The sequence below is a fragment of the Clupea harengus genome, chromosome 7 (genome assembly GCF_900700415.2).
Source record: "Clupea harengus chromosome 7, Ch_v2.0.2, whole genome shotgun sequence".
Taxonomy (NCBI): domain Eukaryota; kingdom Metazoa; phylum Chordata; class Actinopteri; order Clupeiformes; family Clupeidae; genus Clupea; species Clupea harengus.
The window spans coordinates 25,677,892-25,696,612 of NC_045158.1; the positions used below are offsets into that span (position 1 = coordinate 25,677,892).

The 18,721-nt window shown below is 47.2% G+C and overlaps 2 protein-coding genes and 1 pseudogene across 2 annotated transcripts; 1 reads left to right on the forward strand and 2 right to left on the reverse strand.

Moving 5' to 3' along the window:
* Positions 1-3,469: 3,469 nt before the first annotated feature.
* On the reverse strand, positions 3,470-6,108 carry LOC116221141 (neurofilament light polypeptide-like; the record flags this gene model as incomplete). The annotated part of the gene is made up of 3 exons (XM_031570939.2): positions 4,945-6,108; positions 4,124-4,248; positions 3,470-3,794 (listed from the first exon to the last, which is right to left on the reverse strand). Coding segments are annotated over exons 1-3 (1,476 nt in total), but the record flags the coding sequence as incomplete, so codon positions are not given.
* A 941-nt stretch (positions 6,109-7,049) lies between these two features.
* LOC116221140 (neurofilament medium polypeptide-like) lies at positions 7,050-11,142 on the forward strand. Its single transcript, XM_031570938.1, has 6 exons — positions 7,050-8,163; positions 8,716-8,840; positions 8,924-9,325; positions 9,515-9,753; positions 10,060-10,287; positions 10,396-11,142. Exons 1-6 carry the CDS (start codon positions 7,135-7,137, stop codon positions 10,617-10,619), a joined length of 2,247 nt encoding a protein of 748 aa, XP_031426798.1. The 5' UTR covers positions 7,050-7,134; the 3' UTR covers positions 10,620-11,142.
* Positions 11,143-15,782: 4,640 nt separating this feature from the next.
* On the reverse strand, positions 15,783-18,579 carry LOC116220962 (annotated as a pseudogene).
* Positions 18,580-18,721: the final 142 nt, after the last annotated feature.

Sequence of the window (18,721 nt, forward strand, 5' to 3'; positions counted from 1 at the left end):
CATTTTACGTTACAACGAACTAACACAGTTCATATCATTTAAACATAGGTCACTTAAACATATTTATCACAGTGTGAGACAGCTAAATAACTTAGTCATTGTTTTTGAGCGTGCAAGGAAAAGCATAATTTAATAGAGGCTTACTAGACATGTGCGTTACTAACTGTCACAGTTGTCAAAGTAAAAGTCTGTCAACAGAACGGGCTGAACGGGCCCAGGCCCAAGGGCCCCTGAGCTCAGGGGGGCCCTAAACCAGAGCCTCTGCGTAAAGTCGCTGTTATTAACTTTGCTTGCTGTCAATTGTTTTTAGACTTTGTATTTGTTAATATCAGAAGTGTCTTAAATGTATCTCTTATTTGTGGTTGGAAGCGGTGTATTTTGTTACACGTCCTGACCAATGGTTTCATAATCCGTCCATATGTGCGTGTCCATAGCAACAATACACTACAACATGAAACATTAAATCACTCCAGGCAATATACATTTGCTGACCTAAATAAGATGCTATTTGTTTTTACTTGAGGTTATTTCAATAATTGACCATTTTAAGCTTGGCCTACCATTTTATGGGAGCGATGAGGGACAGGTTGGGCTTGAAAAGCCCCCCTTGTTCAAAGTGGGGAATGATAGAAAAAGTTTGAGAACCACTGTGGTAGTTGAAGATGGAGAGAGCTGAGGGATTGTTGGGCAGAAAGTCTCTGTTTAAGAGCCAAAATGATGGAACAATCGACAAAACTAAAGTTGTATGTAGCATTTGTCAAGCTGAATTTAACAGCTCGTCTTTAAGTTATCATCTTAATGCAAAGCACATTAACGATCTTACGATTTACCGTCGAGGGGCACCATTGTGTTTAAAAAAAAAAAAAATACAATTAAACAACAGTGTCTAAAATTCACGCTGTATGAAGTGATTACTCGTTAATTTATAAGATTTAGTCTTAAGAAGAAAAACAAACTTTTAATCGCGATTAATCGTGATTAATTCATTTCAAAATGTGCGATTAATTAGTTAATATTTTTTAATCGATTGACAGCCCTACTATTTATACATTTTATATTGCGTTTAAAACATCGAATTTCAATCATGCATTTTATTAATATTGTTCCCCACTTAAAATCAGTTCTTCGTGCAAAATTACCTTCAACTTGAAACATTTTAGCGGCCCAGCGGTTGAGAAACACTGATATATAGTGTATGCACATGGTAGGGACACTGTCCGGCATTATTTTTTTAAATTTAAATTCAAATTCAAATTCAAATTAACAAAATATTTGTCTTTCCCAAACTTGTCTTGACTAGTCCCTATGGACCATATACAAACCTACGCCCTTTTCAGCATTGGTAGTGACACTGCCTGGCTCTCTTTCTGCAAGTCACGATTCACGAAGTGTTTCTGACTCTGCCACGACCTTAGATGGCCCCAAGGTGGTGAAAAAAGCGCTTTGATACTACTAGGTCTGCTTTCACTATAAACTTTCTTTTTTGATTGTAGCTATATATCAGTAAGTTTAGATTGAGACCAACCAGGTTGTTATTAAGGATATGCCTGGAATACATGAATAAGAAATTGGTGAATACATGTGTAAAAACTGATTAATCATGCTTAACACAGACCGTTTTGGACAGACCTATATTAGTTGCGTGTCAATGGCTAACACATGATCCTTAAAATAAAGTGTTATAGATGTTATATGAGTACATACTGCACCTGTATCTGTGAATATATGTATTCTTTAAAGTGAATATCCGTATTCTTTAAAGTGAATATATGTATTCTTTAAAGTGAATATCCGTATACTTTGAAGTGAATATCTTTGTTCTTTGAAGCAAGTACCTGTGTTCTTAAAAGTGAGTGTTTGTGTTTTTTAAAGTGAGTGTCTTTATTCTTTAAAGTGAGTGTTTTTATTCTTTAAAGAGAGTGTCTGTGTTCTCTAAAGTGAATATTCGTATTCTTTAAAGTGAGTATCTGTGTTCTCTAAAGTAAGTGCCCGTTTCTGTCTGTGCTCAGAGTCTGTGCTAGTTTCCTTCTGTGCTGAGAGCGTGTTTGATCTCCTCTCTGTCTCTTCCGAGAGACCTATGTTCTTCTGCAGGGGACCAGAGGCAAAGCAGCCTCTAAACTGAGGCCCTGTCACATTCAGCTGCTGTGATGCCAGTGTGCTGTGCAGTGTGTTGCGGTTCAGCTGCTGTGATGCCAGTGTGTGCTGTGATTCCTGTGTGCTGTGATGCCAGTGTGCTGTGATGCCAGTGTGCTGTACTGTGTGTAGCCATTCAGCTGTTGTGATGCCAGTGTGCTGTGCTGTGTGTCGCGGTTCAGCTGCTGTGATGCCAGTGTGCTGGTGGAAGCACAGGATTCAGGCTTCATTTCCAAATGACACTCAGAGCAAAGTGAGGTTCAGCAGATTAAGAGTTTATTTGTCCACCATTGTGTTCCTCTGTGGAGCGTCTAAGGCATCTGGATCATCAGGGTCATAAGCACACTTGGTTCAAGGTTACAGGCAGGTTTGGGCTCCAGACTCGTAAGCTAACGGCATTGTTAGGGGATCGCTTAGCTTCTTTACACAAATAAAAATACACTCGTTGCTTACAGAAATAAAAACAGTCCCAGTCACACACTCGTGGCTTACACAAATAAAACACACACTGCGCCAGCCTTGTGCCCATGCGCTCTCAGGACTGCTCCTGGATGGGGTCTTGCTTACGGCCATGTTGGTCATACCACATTTGGAGTTGGAGCTGTGTGTGTGGTGAGTGTGTGTGTGTGTGTGTGTGTGTGTGTGTGTGGTGTGTGTGTATGTGGTGTGTATGTTGTGTGTGTATGCTGTGCTGTGTGTGTGTGTGTGTGTGTGTGTGTGTGTATGTGTCTACATGTCACACAAACACACGGATTGATCTGGGTGTGTTTGAGGTGTGTGTGTGTGTGTCACTTAGCACCTGGGGTCTGGATACATTCTCTCTACTTTTCCTTTGGTTTGGAGTCGGTCTTCTTCTCCTCCTCTTTGCTCTCTCCGTCCCCTCCTTTCTCCTCTCCTCCCTCCTTCTCTCCTCCCTCCTCTTCTCCTTCCACCTCCTCTTCCTCTTCGCCTGCTTCCGCTTCCTCTGCTGGGAAAAGACACACAAAGTCATTTCATCTCATTTCATGTGACTATCAGACTTAACATGATGGTGTTTGTTAGTTCACACAATAGTAATGAAATAAATATTATGGAAACACAGCATGAGGTCACCTGTGTGGCAGTGATGAAGTCTGATGTGTCAGCATCCCGCTCACAGTTCTGTGTATGGTGTGTGGTGTGTGTGTGTGTGGTGTGTGTATAGTGTGTGTGGTGTGTATAGTGTTTGTGGTGTGTATAGTGTCTGTGGTGTGTGTATATTGTGTGTGGTATGTATAGTGTGTGTGGTGTGTGTATAGTGTGTGTGGTGTGTGTATGGTGGGTTTTTTCACTCACTCTCTCCTTCCTCCTTCTCTTCTTCCACTTCTCCCTCCTGTTTCTCTTCTTCATCACCTTCTCCTTCCTCCTCTTCCTCCTCCTCTCCCTTCTCCTCCTCCTCCTCCTTTGCTGGGCTGGCCCTTGCCTTTTGGGCCGTGCTGGAGGTCAACATGTCATCGCTGAAGGAGGAGGAGCTGAGGAGGCGCGTTCCCAGCAGATAGGGGGTGCCAGAGGTCAGGCTGGACTGCACAGAGAAGACGGGGCGCCCAAAGGACGGGGTGGAGGAGATGGTGTGTGAGAAGACGCTGGACATGCCCCCGACTCCGCCCACGTTGAAACGTGTCTCCTCCCCCTCCAGAAGCTTCCTGTAGGCCACACAGAGAACACTCAGAGACAGCAGACTTCTAGAACATTCACATGGAAGAATCTGCAGAGCTTCTGGGTTTTGACTGGTTGTTTAAAAGCCTTCTAGAACATTCACATGGAACAATCTGCAGAGCTTCTGGGTTTTGACTGGTTGTTTAAAAGACTTCTAGAACATTCACATGGACGAATCTGCAGAGCTTCTAGGTTTTCACTGGTTGTTTAAAAGACTCATGAGGGGCCTTGCATTTGTCCTGCACTGTAAGAGTATCTATCTCCCTATGAGAGGCACTGGGACATGACTAACTTTGTCGCGTTGGAGACCACTGACCTGTAGGCGGCGATCTCAATGTCCAGAGCCATCTTGACATTCAGCAGGTCCTGGTATTCTTTCAGGTAGCGCGCCATCTCGTTCTTTATGGTCCTCAGCTCGTCCTCAAGTTGGCCAATCAAGTCCTGGTGGGGAGACAGAGGAGAGGGGGATGAACAGAGATGGAGAAGGAGACATGGCAGTAATGGGAAAGGAGAGATTAAGAGCAATAAGCTTCACACACAAATCTACTGGCTCTCTTTCAGGACCAGCTGTTTACCCCCCATATCACACACACACACACACACAAACACACACACACACACACACACATACTTATAGACACACTCACACACATATACACACAAACACATACACACATACACACACACACACACACACACACACACAAACACAACTGTACTGACAGCATATCAACATTTATGGCTACAGGTGAGTCACTGGCTGTCTGCAGTGGTCTCAACACTGTCAGTCTATAGTGGTTCTACCTGCATGTTTACATGTCTGCTGAGGTTATTATGCATGTGTGTGTAGTGGTTCTACCTGCATGTTTACATATCTGCTGAGGTTATTATGCATGTGTGTGTAGCGGTTCCTACCTGCATGTTTACATATCTGCTGATGTTATTATGCATGTGTGTGTAGTGGTTCTACCTGCATGTTTACATATCTGCTGAGGTTATTATGCATGTGTGTGTAGCGGTTCCTACCTGCATGTTTACATATCTGCTGAGGTTATTATGATTGTGTGTTTAGCGGTTCTACCTGCATGTTAACATGTCTGCTGAGGTTATTATGATTGTGTGTGTAGCGGTTGCTACCTGCATGCTGGCGATCTCGTCGCTCTGCTTGTCCTCCACCTCCTGCAGCTGTCTCTCCAGCGCCTGGTTGAGGCTCTGGCAGGCCTGGATCTCCAGGTCTCGGGCTTTCAGCAGGCGCCTGAACTCGCCCGCCTCGTCTCGGGCCAGGCGGATGTCGTCCGAGTGGCGAGCCGTGCTGTCGGCCATGGAGCCGACCTTGGTGCGGTACCACTCTTCGGCGGACTGCATGTTCTGCTGAGTCAGGCGCTCGTACTGGGTCCGGATGTCCCGCAGTGCTACCGACAGGTCCGGTTTCACCACCTTCATCTCCACGGAGACCTGCGCGCTGTAGTGCATCTGGGCCTGCAGCTCAGTGATCTCTCCCTCATGGAGCCGCTTGAGGAAGGCCAGCTCGTCCAGCAGCGTGTCCAGACGCTTCTCCTCCTCGGCCCGGCCCAGGGCTGTCTCGTCTGCCCCCTTACGTGCCTCCGCCAGCCGGCCCTCCGAGTCCTCGCGTGCCAGCACCTCCTCTTCGTAGCGGCCCTGCAGGGCACGCAGCGCCTCTTCCAGCTGATGCCTGCGCTCCTGCGCGGCCTGCCGTTCCCCGCACGCCTCCTCCACTGCTGCGCGCAGCTGCCGCACCTCCTGCTCGTAGATGGAGCGCAGGCCGGATGGTTCCCCGTGGCACTGACGTAGAACCTGCAGCTCGGACTCCAGCGCGCGGTTCTGCAGCTCTAGATGGTGCACACGCTCGATGAAGCCAGCGAAGCGGTCGTTCAGGTCCTGCAGCTGCGTCTTCTCCGCCGTGCGCACCGCCATCATCTCCGAGCTCACCTGCGCCACCTTGCTCATCTCCAAGTCGGCCGCCATGGGAGACACAGCCAGAGAGTAGTGGGGAGCGGCACGGGACATGGGAGAGGAGTAGGAGGTGAAGACGGAGCGGGAGCGAGACGAGCCCCCGTAGCCTCCACCCCCCCCACCGCTGCGCACCTCCACTCTCCGGCGGTGGCTGGCCGGGAAGAAGGGATCGTAGCCGAGAGAAGCCATCGCAGAATCAAGAGATCAGACGAGAGAGACACAAGAGAGGATGAGAGAGAGAGAGAACAGGAGAGCAGTACAGTGAGACTGAGAGGAGAGCAGGGAGAGATGAACGCAGACGGCTGCTGAGAGCGTCTGTGGCTCTGGGGCTGCAGCATCGGGGCGTTTTATAGCTGCAGTCAGGACGTGACTGTGACCTGACAGTGACAGGCAGTTTTTTTTCACCCACTCTAAGCGTCAGCAGCATCCCATCCACTGGGGTGTTCACTCCCACAGTTTACAAGCAGGGAGGTAGGAGAGAGAGAGAGAGAGAGAGAGAGAGAGGGAGAGAGAGAGAGGGAGGAGAGAGAGGAAAGAGAAGAGGAAAGAGAGAGAGAGAGGGAGGAAAAAGAGAAATGAAGGAGAGGAGAGAGGCAATAAAGAGGAAGAAGCAGAAACTGCAGCAGGTCATTGAGTCCAGCGAAGGAGTATTTGAAGTTGGAATAACCCATGATTCATGCCCTATCGAGCATTTTTATAAAACTCTTCACACAGTGGGCTTTAGACACACACCTCAGCAAATCAGTTAACCTTTGGTGCAAAATGCACTACAACAACCAAAACACTTCATACTTCACCCAAAAGGGATTCATGCTGCCATAACTATAGCATTTGCTCTCTTCCATTTAACTACTTTATCACTCAATGTACAATAAACTAAAAAACACAGACAACTTGAAGCTTTGCAAAATGCATATATTATGTGTTGCTGTATCCTCTATTTTTGCACAGTTTAGTGTTGCATTGAAAAGAAAAGAAAAATGTATGACACCTCTAACACATAAAATATGCAATAAATTATGTAATATAAAATGAAATACATTAAATATGAAATTCAGCTATATGCCTCAAGACAGCTCCATGCTACATGTTCTGTGGTGTACTATAGTACAAAAAAAAGTGTGTTGTCATGACACCTACAGACAGCCATCTGGGATTGTCTTCATCAGCTCTCCATCCTGAAAAGAGCCCCTCCCCTGCACTCTATTGATTTATGAATGGAAGCAGCGGCAGGACTATAAATACAGCGGAGCACCAATCCACCACATCTCCACCATCTCACCGCAGTCTTCCACTTGCCTTCTGTTCAGGACACACCGGCACACCGAGAGCACGCACACCGGGAGCTGCACAATGGATGTCATAGGGGCTTCATCCCGCAGAAGAGTGCTCGAGACACGGGGCATCCGCGCCTCCCCATCTGCCAGCCTCAGGTCGCACTCCTGGTCTCAGAGAGCCCCCGGCTCCACGTCCATGTCCTACAAAAGAACCACCAACGTGCCAGCAAGCAGGGCATACACGAGCGCGTCCGCAGCAGTGTTAGCCACGCCAGGCAGCCTAGAGCTCTCATCCGCGCTCAATGCCGACCACGCGCGCAACAACGAGAAGGAACAGCTTCAAGGGCTGAATGACCGATTCGCCAGTTATATCGATAAAGTCCGTTATCTGGAGGAGCAGAATAAACTGCTGGAGACTGAAATTCAAGAACTCCAGCAGAGAAAGTTCACGCAGTCAAAACTTAGTGATGCATTCGACCAAGAGCTGAGTGAACTCCGTTCCACGCTAGAGCAGCTGCACAGAGAGAAGGCTCAGATCATTGTTGATGCAGATAACATCGAAGAAGACATTCACCGTCTGAAAAATCGCTTTGAGGATGAAGCACGCTTTAGAGAAAAAACGGAGATTGCAATCCGGGAACTGAAGAAGGAAAAAGACGACTCGGTTCTGATTAAATCGGACCTGGAGAAAAAAGTTCAGTCTCTCTTGGATGAAGCAGACTTCCTGCGCAGTAACCACGCAGTGGAGGTCAGCGAACTCCTTGCTCAGCTCCAGGAGGCGCAGGTGCCTGTGGATATGAGGGAGTTCAGTAAAACGGACATCACCTCCGCGCTCCGGGAAATCCGCGCGCAACTGGACGGCCTCTCCTCACAAAACCTGCAGCAAGCGGAAGAGGTGTTCCAGTGCCGCTATGCCAAACTTTCGGACGCAGCAGATCAGAACAAGGACGCGATCAAATCTGTTCGGGATGAGATCGCAGATTATCGCCGGCAGTTGCAGGTGAAGAATGTCGAACTGGAGGCTCTCCATGGCACGAAGGACTCCCTGGACAGACAGCTGAATGACACTGAAGACCGTCATAACAACGACCTAGGCAGCTACCAGGTTAGTTTCGGTTGAGCGATAATTATTGTAAATTCGTCATGGTAAATATATAAATACGATCCTGTTGCATGCAAGCTCCATGCAAAAATGCAGACTGCATATAAGTATGAAAATGGACAAATTAACAAACATGCATGTATGTGAATCATTAAGTGCCAAAGAAGATCACAATTTTCCTTCAGTTTTTGTCTTGTACACATAGGATTTCATACACAGTTAGTTTAATTAAAACAGCATAAACTTAATTAGTAAGAAGTATCTCAATATATTTTACAGTCTTCATAACTAATAGGTCTGAATTTGGTGGCAAAGTGTGTTTGTTGCAGTACTAAACAAGTGTGAGATATCAGCCAATAACAAACATCCACAGAGCCTCATTGCTAGTGCCTGTACTCAGGTCTTAGCCAATGAGATGTGTTTGTGGTGAGACTCTAGCCAATGAGATGTGTTTGTGATGAGACTCTAGCCAATGACATGTGCTTGTGATGAGACTCTGACCCTGTCCTGCTCTCTTCTAACGCAGCCCCTTCTTCCCTCTCCCTTCTTCCCCAGGATATGATCCATCAGCTGGACAGCGAGCTGAAGGGAATGAAGAGGGAGATGTCTCACCACCTCAGGGAATACCAGGATCTGCTCAATGTCAAGATGGCTCTGGATGCTGAGATCGCTGCCTACAGGTGAGTCAGTCTGCAGAATAATATGATATTAGCGCGTGCCACACGTGCACACAGCCATGCTCAAACTTCTTGTGTCTGTGCAGGAATCTTCTGGAGGGTGAAGAGACTCGCTTTAGGGGTTTTGTTGATTCCTACCCAAGTCCCGCCTTCCCATACCGTCAGCCAATGACCTCCAAAGCAAAGAAAGAGGACAAACAGGCAGACCTGAACGAGGAACTGGCCGCCGTAGCGGAGGAGCTTCAGGCAGAGGGGGGTGAGGAAGAGGAGGGGGATGAGGAAGAGCAGGAGGCTGTGGAAGAAGAGGTGGCTGCCTCCAAGCAGCCTAAAGTGAGTGCTACACCCCCTACAGGAGAGGACGAGGAGGATGAAGAAGAAGTAGAGGGGGATAAGGAGGAGGGAGAGGAGGAAGAGAAGGCAGATGCTGAGGAAGAGGAAGAAACCAGCAAAGGATCTAAAGATGAGGAGCAGGATGATAAAGAACAAGAGTCAGGAGAGAAAGAGAAAAAGAGTGACTCAGAAGGAGAGGAGAAGAAGAGTGATGTAGAGAAAAAGGAGAAGAAGAGTGACTCAGAAGGAGAGGAGAAGAAGAAGAGTGATTCAGAAGGAGAGGAGAAGAAGAGCGATATAGAGAAAAAGGAGAAGAAGAGTGACTCCGAAGGAGAGGAGAAGAAGAGTGATACAGAGAAAGAGGAGAAGAAGAGTGACTCAGGAGAGGAGAAGAAGAGTGATACAGAGAAAGAGGGGAAGATGAGTGATGTAGAGAAAGAGGAGAAAAAGAGTGATTCAGAAGGAGAGGAGAAGAAGAGTGATACAGAGAAAGAGGAGAAGAAGAGTGATTCAAAAGGAGAGGAGAAGAAGAGTGATGTAGAGAAAGAGGAGAAGAAGAGTGATTCAAAAGGAGAGGAGAAGAAGAGTCATACAGAGAAAGAGGAGAAGAAGAGTCATACAGAGAAAGCGGAGAAGAAGAGTGATTCAAAAGGAGAGGAGAAGAAGAGTGATGTAGAGAAAGAGGAGAAGAAGAGTGATACAGAGAAAGAGGAGAAGAAGAGTGACTCAGGAGAGGGGAAGAAGAGTGATGTAGAGAAAGAGGAGAAGAAGAGTGATTCAAAAGCAGAGGAGAAGAAGAGTGATACAGAGAAAGAGGAGAAGAAGAGTGACTCAGGAGAGGGGAAGAAGAGTGATGTAGAGAAAGAGGAGAAGAAGAGTCATACAGAGAAAGAGGAGAAGAAGAGTGATACAGAGAAAGAGGAGAAGAAGAGTGATTCAGGGGGAGAGGAGAAGAAGAGTGATTCAAAAGGAGAGGAGAAGAAGAGTGATGTAGAGAAAGAGGAGAAGAAGAGTCATACAGAGAAAGAGGAGAAGAAGAGTGATACAGAGAAAGAGGAGAAGAAGAGTGATTCAGGGGGAGAGGAGAAGAAGAGTGATACAGAGAAAGAGGAGAAGAAAGGTGATACAGAGAAAGTGGCAGGGAAGGGTAAGAAGGCGATAAAGGAGGCAGCAGACGCTGAGCAGAAGCAGGAGGAGAAGGAGAAGGAGGAGGAGAAGGAGGAGGCAGCTGTCACCAACGGAGAACAGAAGAGTCCCACCCAGACAGCTGGAAGCCCAAAGGAGGAGGTGGTTCTGACCCAAACCGTAGAGACCATCACCAACGGAGAGAAGGTCGCCCCCAAGCCTGCCAAGAGCAAGGCAGCCGTGGAGGTCAAAGAGGAAAAACCCACGCCCAAGACATCTGCCCCAGCCTCTACTGCCCCAGCCTCTAAAGAGGTGAAAGAGAAGTAATAAGTAACACTACGAGTCAAAACTACTAAGACAAGCTACAGCAAGTGATTATAGCTGCATGTAATGCTGAAGATGGTTAAGGAGGAGAGATGTTTGGGCATATGTCAGGGATAGGATCTACATGAGAACAAATATGCATAAACACTATGAGACCTTAGAGCTTCAGAAGAGAGTTAGTACTGAGTTGGTGCTATGCTGGCATGAGAAAGGTCAGCCTTTAGAGAGGGTGAGGTGAAGATGTGTATAGAAAGAGTTAGAGCTAAAGATGAATCTGGAAGGCTCAAACTGACAGTCATGTCCCAAAGGTGCTACTCCATCAAATGTGTCCACGGTTGGCCACTGGTCCATTGTGATCCCGCACTGATCCTCCAGCTGTGCTGCGCTGCGCTGCTAAAGCTTCCTGCCTTACAGGCGCCTCGTGCTGGGCGCTCTCTCAGCCATGTAACATAAGAACACAAATACTGCTGTTTACAACTCCAAAGCAATATGTCAAAACCATTGCCTCAATAAAAGCAATACAAACCTCCCTGCATCGTGTGAGCTCTCTTCACTTCCTTTGGGTGTGGACTCCTTTCCAAAAGGTCTCTCTGTGTGGGGCCTGTCCAGAAATGACATGTGCATCCACGTGTAGCTGTTACTGGTGTATCTATAGATGGGTAACACTGTATTTGAAGGATGGTGTGTTAGCAATTAACGTGCAGCTGATATATGTCTGTATTAGTGCCCAATAAGGCCTGCGGTAAGCATGATTAATCACCTGTATTTACCAAGTTCTTATTCTTATTGAATAGGTCATTTATTGCTGGCATATCCTTAATAACAACCTAGTTGGTCTCAATCTAAACTCACTGATATATAGTAATAATCAAAATAAAAAGTGTATAGCCTCTTAATATACTGTCTGAATATGTTAGTTATAGTTGCAAAACAGTTGTAGAATAAGTATTCCTACTGGCAAACTTCATACCATGACAACTTGATAACAATGAGCACACTTCAAAAACAGTTATACCTCAATAATATATACCGCAACAATGTATCATTACTGATCCAGTACACATTAAATATGCTATTGTTCATTCAAAACATATTTCCTGTTCTAAAGTAAAGTCTGGTAGTGTTCTAATGACAATGTAAAAAAGATCAAATCAAGTATGTATGATTATGAAATCTTTATTTCAAAATACTGTTTACAAGACATTATTTCTTTGGACATCAGTACATCCAAAGTACCCTTCCACACCCATCCAAAGAGACAGTCTTTAAGAGCCTTAAGCCTTCATCAGTCTGTGACAGATCTCTGTGTTGTGACACCACAAGGTGGTCTTGTTGGTGACATGAACAAAAGTTAAACCATTTTGAAACTTAAAACTGCATTAAAGATTCATAAGAATAAACACACGTGGTCAATATTTACACAAACAAAATCAAGGTCATGTTAAGTTTAAGCAAGACAACATTATTGCAAATTGTTAATTTCTTCAAAGCAATATCAGCTGATAGTAGTTAGTGTTTCTACATCATTGTGACATGGAGGTACAGTAACAGGCATATACATGAACTATCAATTCCTGTCTTTTCCCAAGGCTCTGGTCACCCCTTCTCCTTATTCTTCTTATTGCAGCCTTGCAGACATTATGCAGACATTATGCAGACGTTACGCAGACGTTATGCAGATGTTACGCAGATGATGTGCAAGCTTAGTCAATGTCGAGGAGCTTCCAGCCATCCAGCATATCTGTTTGGGGCAGACGGAGACACAGACGAACCCTGAAACACACAGAGGCCTTTAACTCCATTCTTTAAAAAACACATGAACTTGATCGTTTGTTTCAGCATCTTTGAATGAAACAAAAGAAGCTGAAGGCCATGATGACGTGTGTGGTCGTTCATCTTCAACAAGTTTAAGCGAGTTGACTGTCTGTCTGACTGTCTGTCTGCACATCAAAGAAGAAGACAAAACACCACTATGTATTTGAAATAAAGATGTTTAATGAGCTGCAAATAAATAGGGATATGTTTACTGTTAAGAAGGGTGAATGTGCCTTTATTGCCTATGACCTGGAGTCATAGTGGGTATTTTTATATCAGCCTTAGTACAGGGAAAGTAAACCTTTGAAGTGTACTCATTATTATCAAGCAAGTTTCCACTTTAGAACCGGGGCCCTATTTCCCAGTCGTAGAGCTGTATGCCCGTCACACTATAGAACCGGGGCCCCATCTCCCAGTCGTAGAGCTCTATGCCAGTAACACTTTAGAACCGGGGCCCCATCTCCCAGTCGTAGAGCTGTATACCAGTAACAGCCTGGGTGAGAGTAACATTATTAAGAGCCTAACTTTCTATTTTGATTATTACTATATATCAGGTCGTTTAGATTGAGACCAACTAGATTGTGCCAGGAATAAATTACCTATTCAATAACAATAAGAAATGGGTGTGTAATATGATTATAATCATGCTTAACACAGACCGTTTTGGGCACTAATACAGACCTATATTAGTTGCATGCCAATGGATAACACATGATCCTTAAAATAAAGTGTTATAGATGTAATATGAGTACATGCTATATCTGTATCAGTGAATATCTGTGAATATATGAATTCTTTAAAGTGAATATCCGTATTCTTTAAAGTGAATATATGTATTCTTTAAAGTGAATATCCGTATACTTTGAAGTGAATATCTGAGTTCTTTGAAGCAAGTACCTGTGTTCTTAAAAGTGAATACCGGTGTTCTTTAAAGTGAATATCCGTATTCTTTAAAGTGAGTATCTGTGTTTTCTAAAGTAAGTGTCCGTTTCTGTCTGTGCTGAGAGTCTGTGCTAGTTTCCTTCGGTGCTGAGAGCGTGTTTGATCTCCTCTCTGTCTCTTCTGAGCAAGGGCGTAAGCAGCATTTTGAGAGTGGGGGGACATATTTTGGTGGGGGGTCTGGGGGTTCTCCCCCTGAACATTTTGAAAGATGTAGATGCCATTTCCCGCATTCTGGTGCATTTACCATGTTTTTAGAGAGAAAATGATCTCTCTCTTTCATTGTTTTTCCTTGGAGTCGGCATGGTCTGCAATTACTGACTACTATTATGTTCTGGTAGACGGTAAACCCAGCCCGATCTGCAATCTTAAAAACGATTGAGCTTGGTCTGGTGATAGCCAGGATAATGTTTTGGTGTAATACAGAGGACTGACTGACAACTTTGGCACTTTATTCTCCATTTAATGAGAGCAAAAGATTTAAAAGGAACATTTTAAAAGGATTTAAAAAGTCGTTAGAAAAACTAGCATGTTAGCTAACGTTAACTGTAGATTAGCTCACGGTTGTTATGGCAATAAAAAAAACCACCAGCATTTTTTTTTGTACCTGAAAAAAAAACATCCTGGTCATCGCTTTCTGCCCGAAACAGACGCCTAGGTCTGAACACGGCCAAAAGCACAACATATTTCAGACCCAGATTAAGAAATCAACAAATGCTGTTCCACTTGTAATGGGTAAATAAAGTATGGTATTGCCTCGTGCTAGTAAAATAGCTTGCTTATCTAGCTATAATCATAATGTTTGCAGAAGGATCTTTGTGACTTAATGCTATTATAGCCAGAGAATGTCTCATAAGGGTGCTTTGGCCACTAAAGGGAAAACTTGGGCAACTGACTTACTTTCCTCTTCCTCGGAAAAAAAACATCCTTATGTCCATCTCGTCTGTGGAACAGTCCATGTCTGAAACCAAGTGCTAGCTGCTAGCGACGCTTCAATCTGCATGCGTGGTGTGTAGGAAACCAGGAAAACGCGGAGTGGATTTCTATTGCTATGGGTATTCCCCCTACTGATAAAGTGGAACGGATTTGATTGTGAAGCAATGGAAAGAATGCTGGACTAGTAGACCAGTCATGCACTAATATTTTGATGGCAAATGTGGGGGGGTCCAAACGACTTTTTTTTTTAAGTGAGGGGGACGTGACCCCCCCCAAGTTATATTGTGGCGACGCCCATGTTTCCAAGAGCCCTGTGTTCTTTTGCAGGGGACCAGAGGCAAAGCAGCCTCTAAACTGAGGCCCTGTCACATTCAGCTGCTGTGATGCCAGTGGGTTGTGCTGTGTGTCGCGGTTCAGCTGCTGTGATGCCAGTGTGCTGTGCTGTGTGTAGCGGTTCAGCTGCTGTGATGCCAGTGTGCTGTTCTGTGTGTAGCGGTTCAGCTGTTGTGATGCCAGTGTGCTGTGCTGTGTGTCGTGGTTCAGCTACTGTGATGCCAGTGTGCTGTGCTGTGTGTAGCGGTTCAGCTGCTGTGATGCCAGTGTGCTGGTGTGTGTCGCGGTTCAGCTGCTGTGATGCCAGTGTGCTGTGCTGTGTGTAGCGGTTCAGCTGTTGTGATGCCAGTGTGCTGTGCTGTGTGTCGTGGTTCAGCTGCTGTGATGCCAGTGTGCTGGTGAAAGCACAGGAATCAGGCTTCATTTCAAAATGAAACTCGGAGCAAAGTGAGGTTCAGCAGATTAAGAGTTTATTTGTCCACCATTGTGTTCCTCTGTGGAGCGTCTAAGGCATCTGGATCATCAGGGTCATAAGCACACTTGGTTCAAGGTTACAGGCAGGTTTGGGCTCCAGACTCGTAAGCTAACGGCATTGTTAGGGGATCGCTTAGCTTCTTTACACAAATAAAAATACACTCGTTGCTTACAGAAATAAAAACTGTCCCAGTCACACACTCGTGGCTTACACAAATAACACTGCGCCAGCCTTGTGCCCATGCGCTCTCAGGACTGCTCCTGGATGGGGTCTTGCCATGTTGCTCATACCACATTTGGAGTTGGAGCTGTGTGTGTGTGTGTTTGTGTGTGTGTTTGTGGTGTGTGTGTGTGTCTGTGGTGTGTGTGTATGTGGTGTGTGTATGCTGTGCTGTGTGTGTGTGTGTGTATGTGTCTACATGTCACACAAACACACGGATTGATCTGTGTGTGTTTGAGGTGTGTGTGTGTGTCACTTAGCACCTTGGGTCTGAATACATTCTCTCTACTTTTCCTTTGGTTTGGAGTCAGTCTTCTTCTCCTCCTCTTTGCTCTCTCCGTCCCCTCCTTTCTCCTCTTCACCTTCCTCCTCTTCTCCCTCCTCTTCACCTTTCTCCTCTCCTCCCTCCTCATCTCCTCCCTCCTTCTCTCCTCCCTCCTCTTCTCCCTCTACCTCCTCTTCCTCTTCGCCTGCTTCCGCTTCCTCTGCTGGGAAAAGACACACAAAGTCATTTAACCTCATTACTTGTGACTATCAGACTTAACATGATGGTGTTTGTTAGTTCACACAATAGTAATGAAATAAATATTATGGAAACACAGCATGAGGTCACCTGTGTGGCAGTGATGGAGTCTGATGTGTCAGCATCCCGCTCACAGTTCTGTGTATGGTGTGTGTGGTGTGTGTATAGTGTGTGTGGTGTGTATAGTGTCTGTGGTGTGTGTATAGTGTGTGTGGTGTGTGTGTGGTGTGTATAGTGTGTGTGGTGTGTGTATAGTGTGTGTATGGTGTGTGTGGTGTTTTTTTTCACTCACTCTCTCCTTCCTCCTTCTCTTCTTCCACTTCTCCCTCCTGTTTCTCTTCTTCATCACCTTCTCCTTCCTCCTCTCCCTCCTCCTCTCCCTTCTCCTCCTCTTCCTCCTCCTCCTTTGCTGGGCTGGCCCTTGCCTTTTGGGCCGTGCTGGAGGTCAACATGTCGTCGCTGAAGGAGGAGGAGCTGAGGAGGCGAGTTCCCAGCAGATAGGGGGTGCCAGAGGTCAGGCTGGACTGCACAGAGAAGACGGGCCGCCCAAAGGACGGGGTGGAGGAGATGGTGTGTGAGAAGACGCTGGACATGCCCCCGACTCCGCCTACGTTGAAACGCGTCTCCTCCCCCTCCAGCAGCTTCCTGTAGACCACACAGAGAACACTCAGAGACAGCAGACTTCTAGAACATTCACATGGAACAATCTGCAGAGCTTCTGGGTTTTGACTGGTTGTTTAAAAGACTTCTAGAACATTCGCATGGACCTTGCATTTGTCCTGCACTGTAAGAGTATCTATCTCCCTATGAGAGGCACTGGGACATGACTGACTTTGTCGCGTTGGAGACCACTGACCTGTAGGCGGCGATCTCAATGTCCAGAGCCATCTTGACATTCAGCAGGTCCTGGTATTCTTTCAGGTAGCGCGCCATCTCGTTCTTTATGGTCCTCAGCTCGTCCTCAAGTTGGCCAATCAAGTCCTGGTGGGGAGACAGAGGAGAGGGGGATGAACAGAGATGGAGAAGGAGACATGGCAGTAATGGGAAAGGAGAGATTAAGAGCAATAAGCTTCACACACAAATCTACTGGCTCTCTTTCAGGACCAGCTGTTTACCCCCCATATCACACACCACACACACACACACATATATAGACACACACACACACACACACACACACACATACACAAACACAACTGTACTGACTGCATATCAACATTTATGGCTACAGGTGAGTCACTGTCTGTCTGAAGTGGTCTCAACACTGTCAGTCTGTGGTGGTTCTACCTGCATGTTTACATGTCTGCTGAGGTTATTATGCATGTGTGTGTAGTGGTTCTACCTGCATGTTTACATATCTGCTGAGGTTATTATGCATGTGTGTGTAGCGGTTCCTACCTGCATGTTAACATGTCTGCTGAGGTTATTATGCATCTGTGTGTGAAGCGGTTCCTACCTGCATGTTTACATATCTGCTGAGGTTATTATGCATGTGTGTGTAGTGGTTGCTACCTGCATGCTGGCGATCTCGTCGCTCTGCTTGTCCTCCACCTCCTGCAGCTGTCTCTCCAGCGCCTGGTTGAGGCTCTGGCAGGCCTGGATCTCCAGGTCTCGGGCTTTCAGCAGGCGCCTGAACTCGCCCGCCTCGTCTCGGGCCAGGCGGATGTCGTCTGAGTGGCGAGCCGTGGTGTCGGCCATGGAGCCGACCTTGGTGCGGTACCACTCTTCGGCGGACTGGATGTTCTGCTGAGTCAGGCGCTCGTACTGGGTCCGGATGTCCCGCAGTGCTGCCGACAGGTCCGGTTTCACCACCTTCATCTCCACGGAGACCTGCGCGCTGTAGTGCAGCTGGGCCTGCAGCTCAGTGATCTCCCCCTCATGGAGCCGCTTGAGGAAGGCCAGCTCGTCCAGCAGCGTGTCCAGACGCTTCTCCTCCTCGGCCCGGCCCAGGGCTGTCTCATCCGCCCCCTTACGCACCTCCGCCAGCCGGCCCTCCGAGTCCTCGCGTGCCAGCACCTCCTCTTCGTAGCGGCCCTGCAGGGCACGCAGCGCCTCTTCCAGCTGATGCCTGCGCTCCTGCGCGGCCTGCCGTTCCCCGCACGCCTCCTCCACTGCTGCGCGCAGCTGCCGCACCTCCTGCTCGTAGATGGAGCGCAGGCCGGATGGTTCCCCGTGGCACTGACGTAGAACCTGCAGCTCGGACTCCAGCGTGCGGTTCTGCAGCTCTAGATGGTGCACACGCTCGATGAAGCCAGCGAAGCGGTCGTTCAGGTCCTGCAGCTGCGTCTTCTCCGCCGTGCGCACCACCATCATCTCCGAGCTCACCTGCGCCACCTTGCTCATCTCCAAGTCGGCCGCCATGGGAGACACAGCCAGAGAGTAGTGGGGAGCGGCACGGGACATGGGAGAGGAGTAGGAGGTGAAGACGGAGCGGGAGCGAGACGAGCCCCCGTAGCCTCCACCCCCCCCACTGCTGCGCACCTGCACTCTCCGGCGCTGGCTGGCCGGGAAGAAGGGATCGTAGCCGAGAGAAGCCATCGCAGAATCAAGAGATCAGACGAGAGAGACACAAGAGAGAGGGGAGAGAGACGAGCGAGAGCAGAGAGGATGAGAGACAGAGAGAGAGAGAGAGAGAGAGAGAACAGGAGAGCAGTACAGTGAGACTGAGAGGAGAACAGGGAGAGATGAACGCAGACGGCTGCTGAGAGCGTCTGTGGCTCTGGGGCTGCAGCATCGGGGCGTTTTATAGCTGCAGTCAGGACGTGACGTGACCGTGACAGTGACGCAGGGCAGGCTGTTTTCTTTTCACCCACTCTGACTGTCAGCAGCATCCAATCCACTGGGGTGTTCACTCCCACAGTTTAC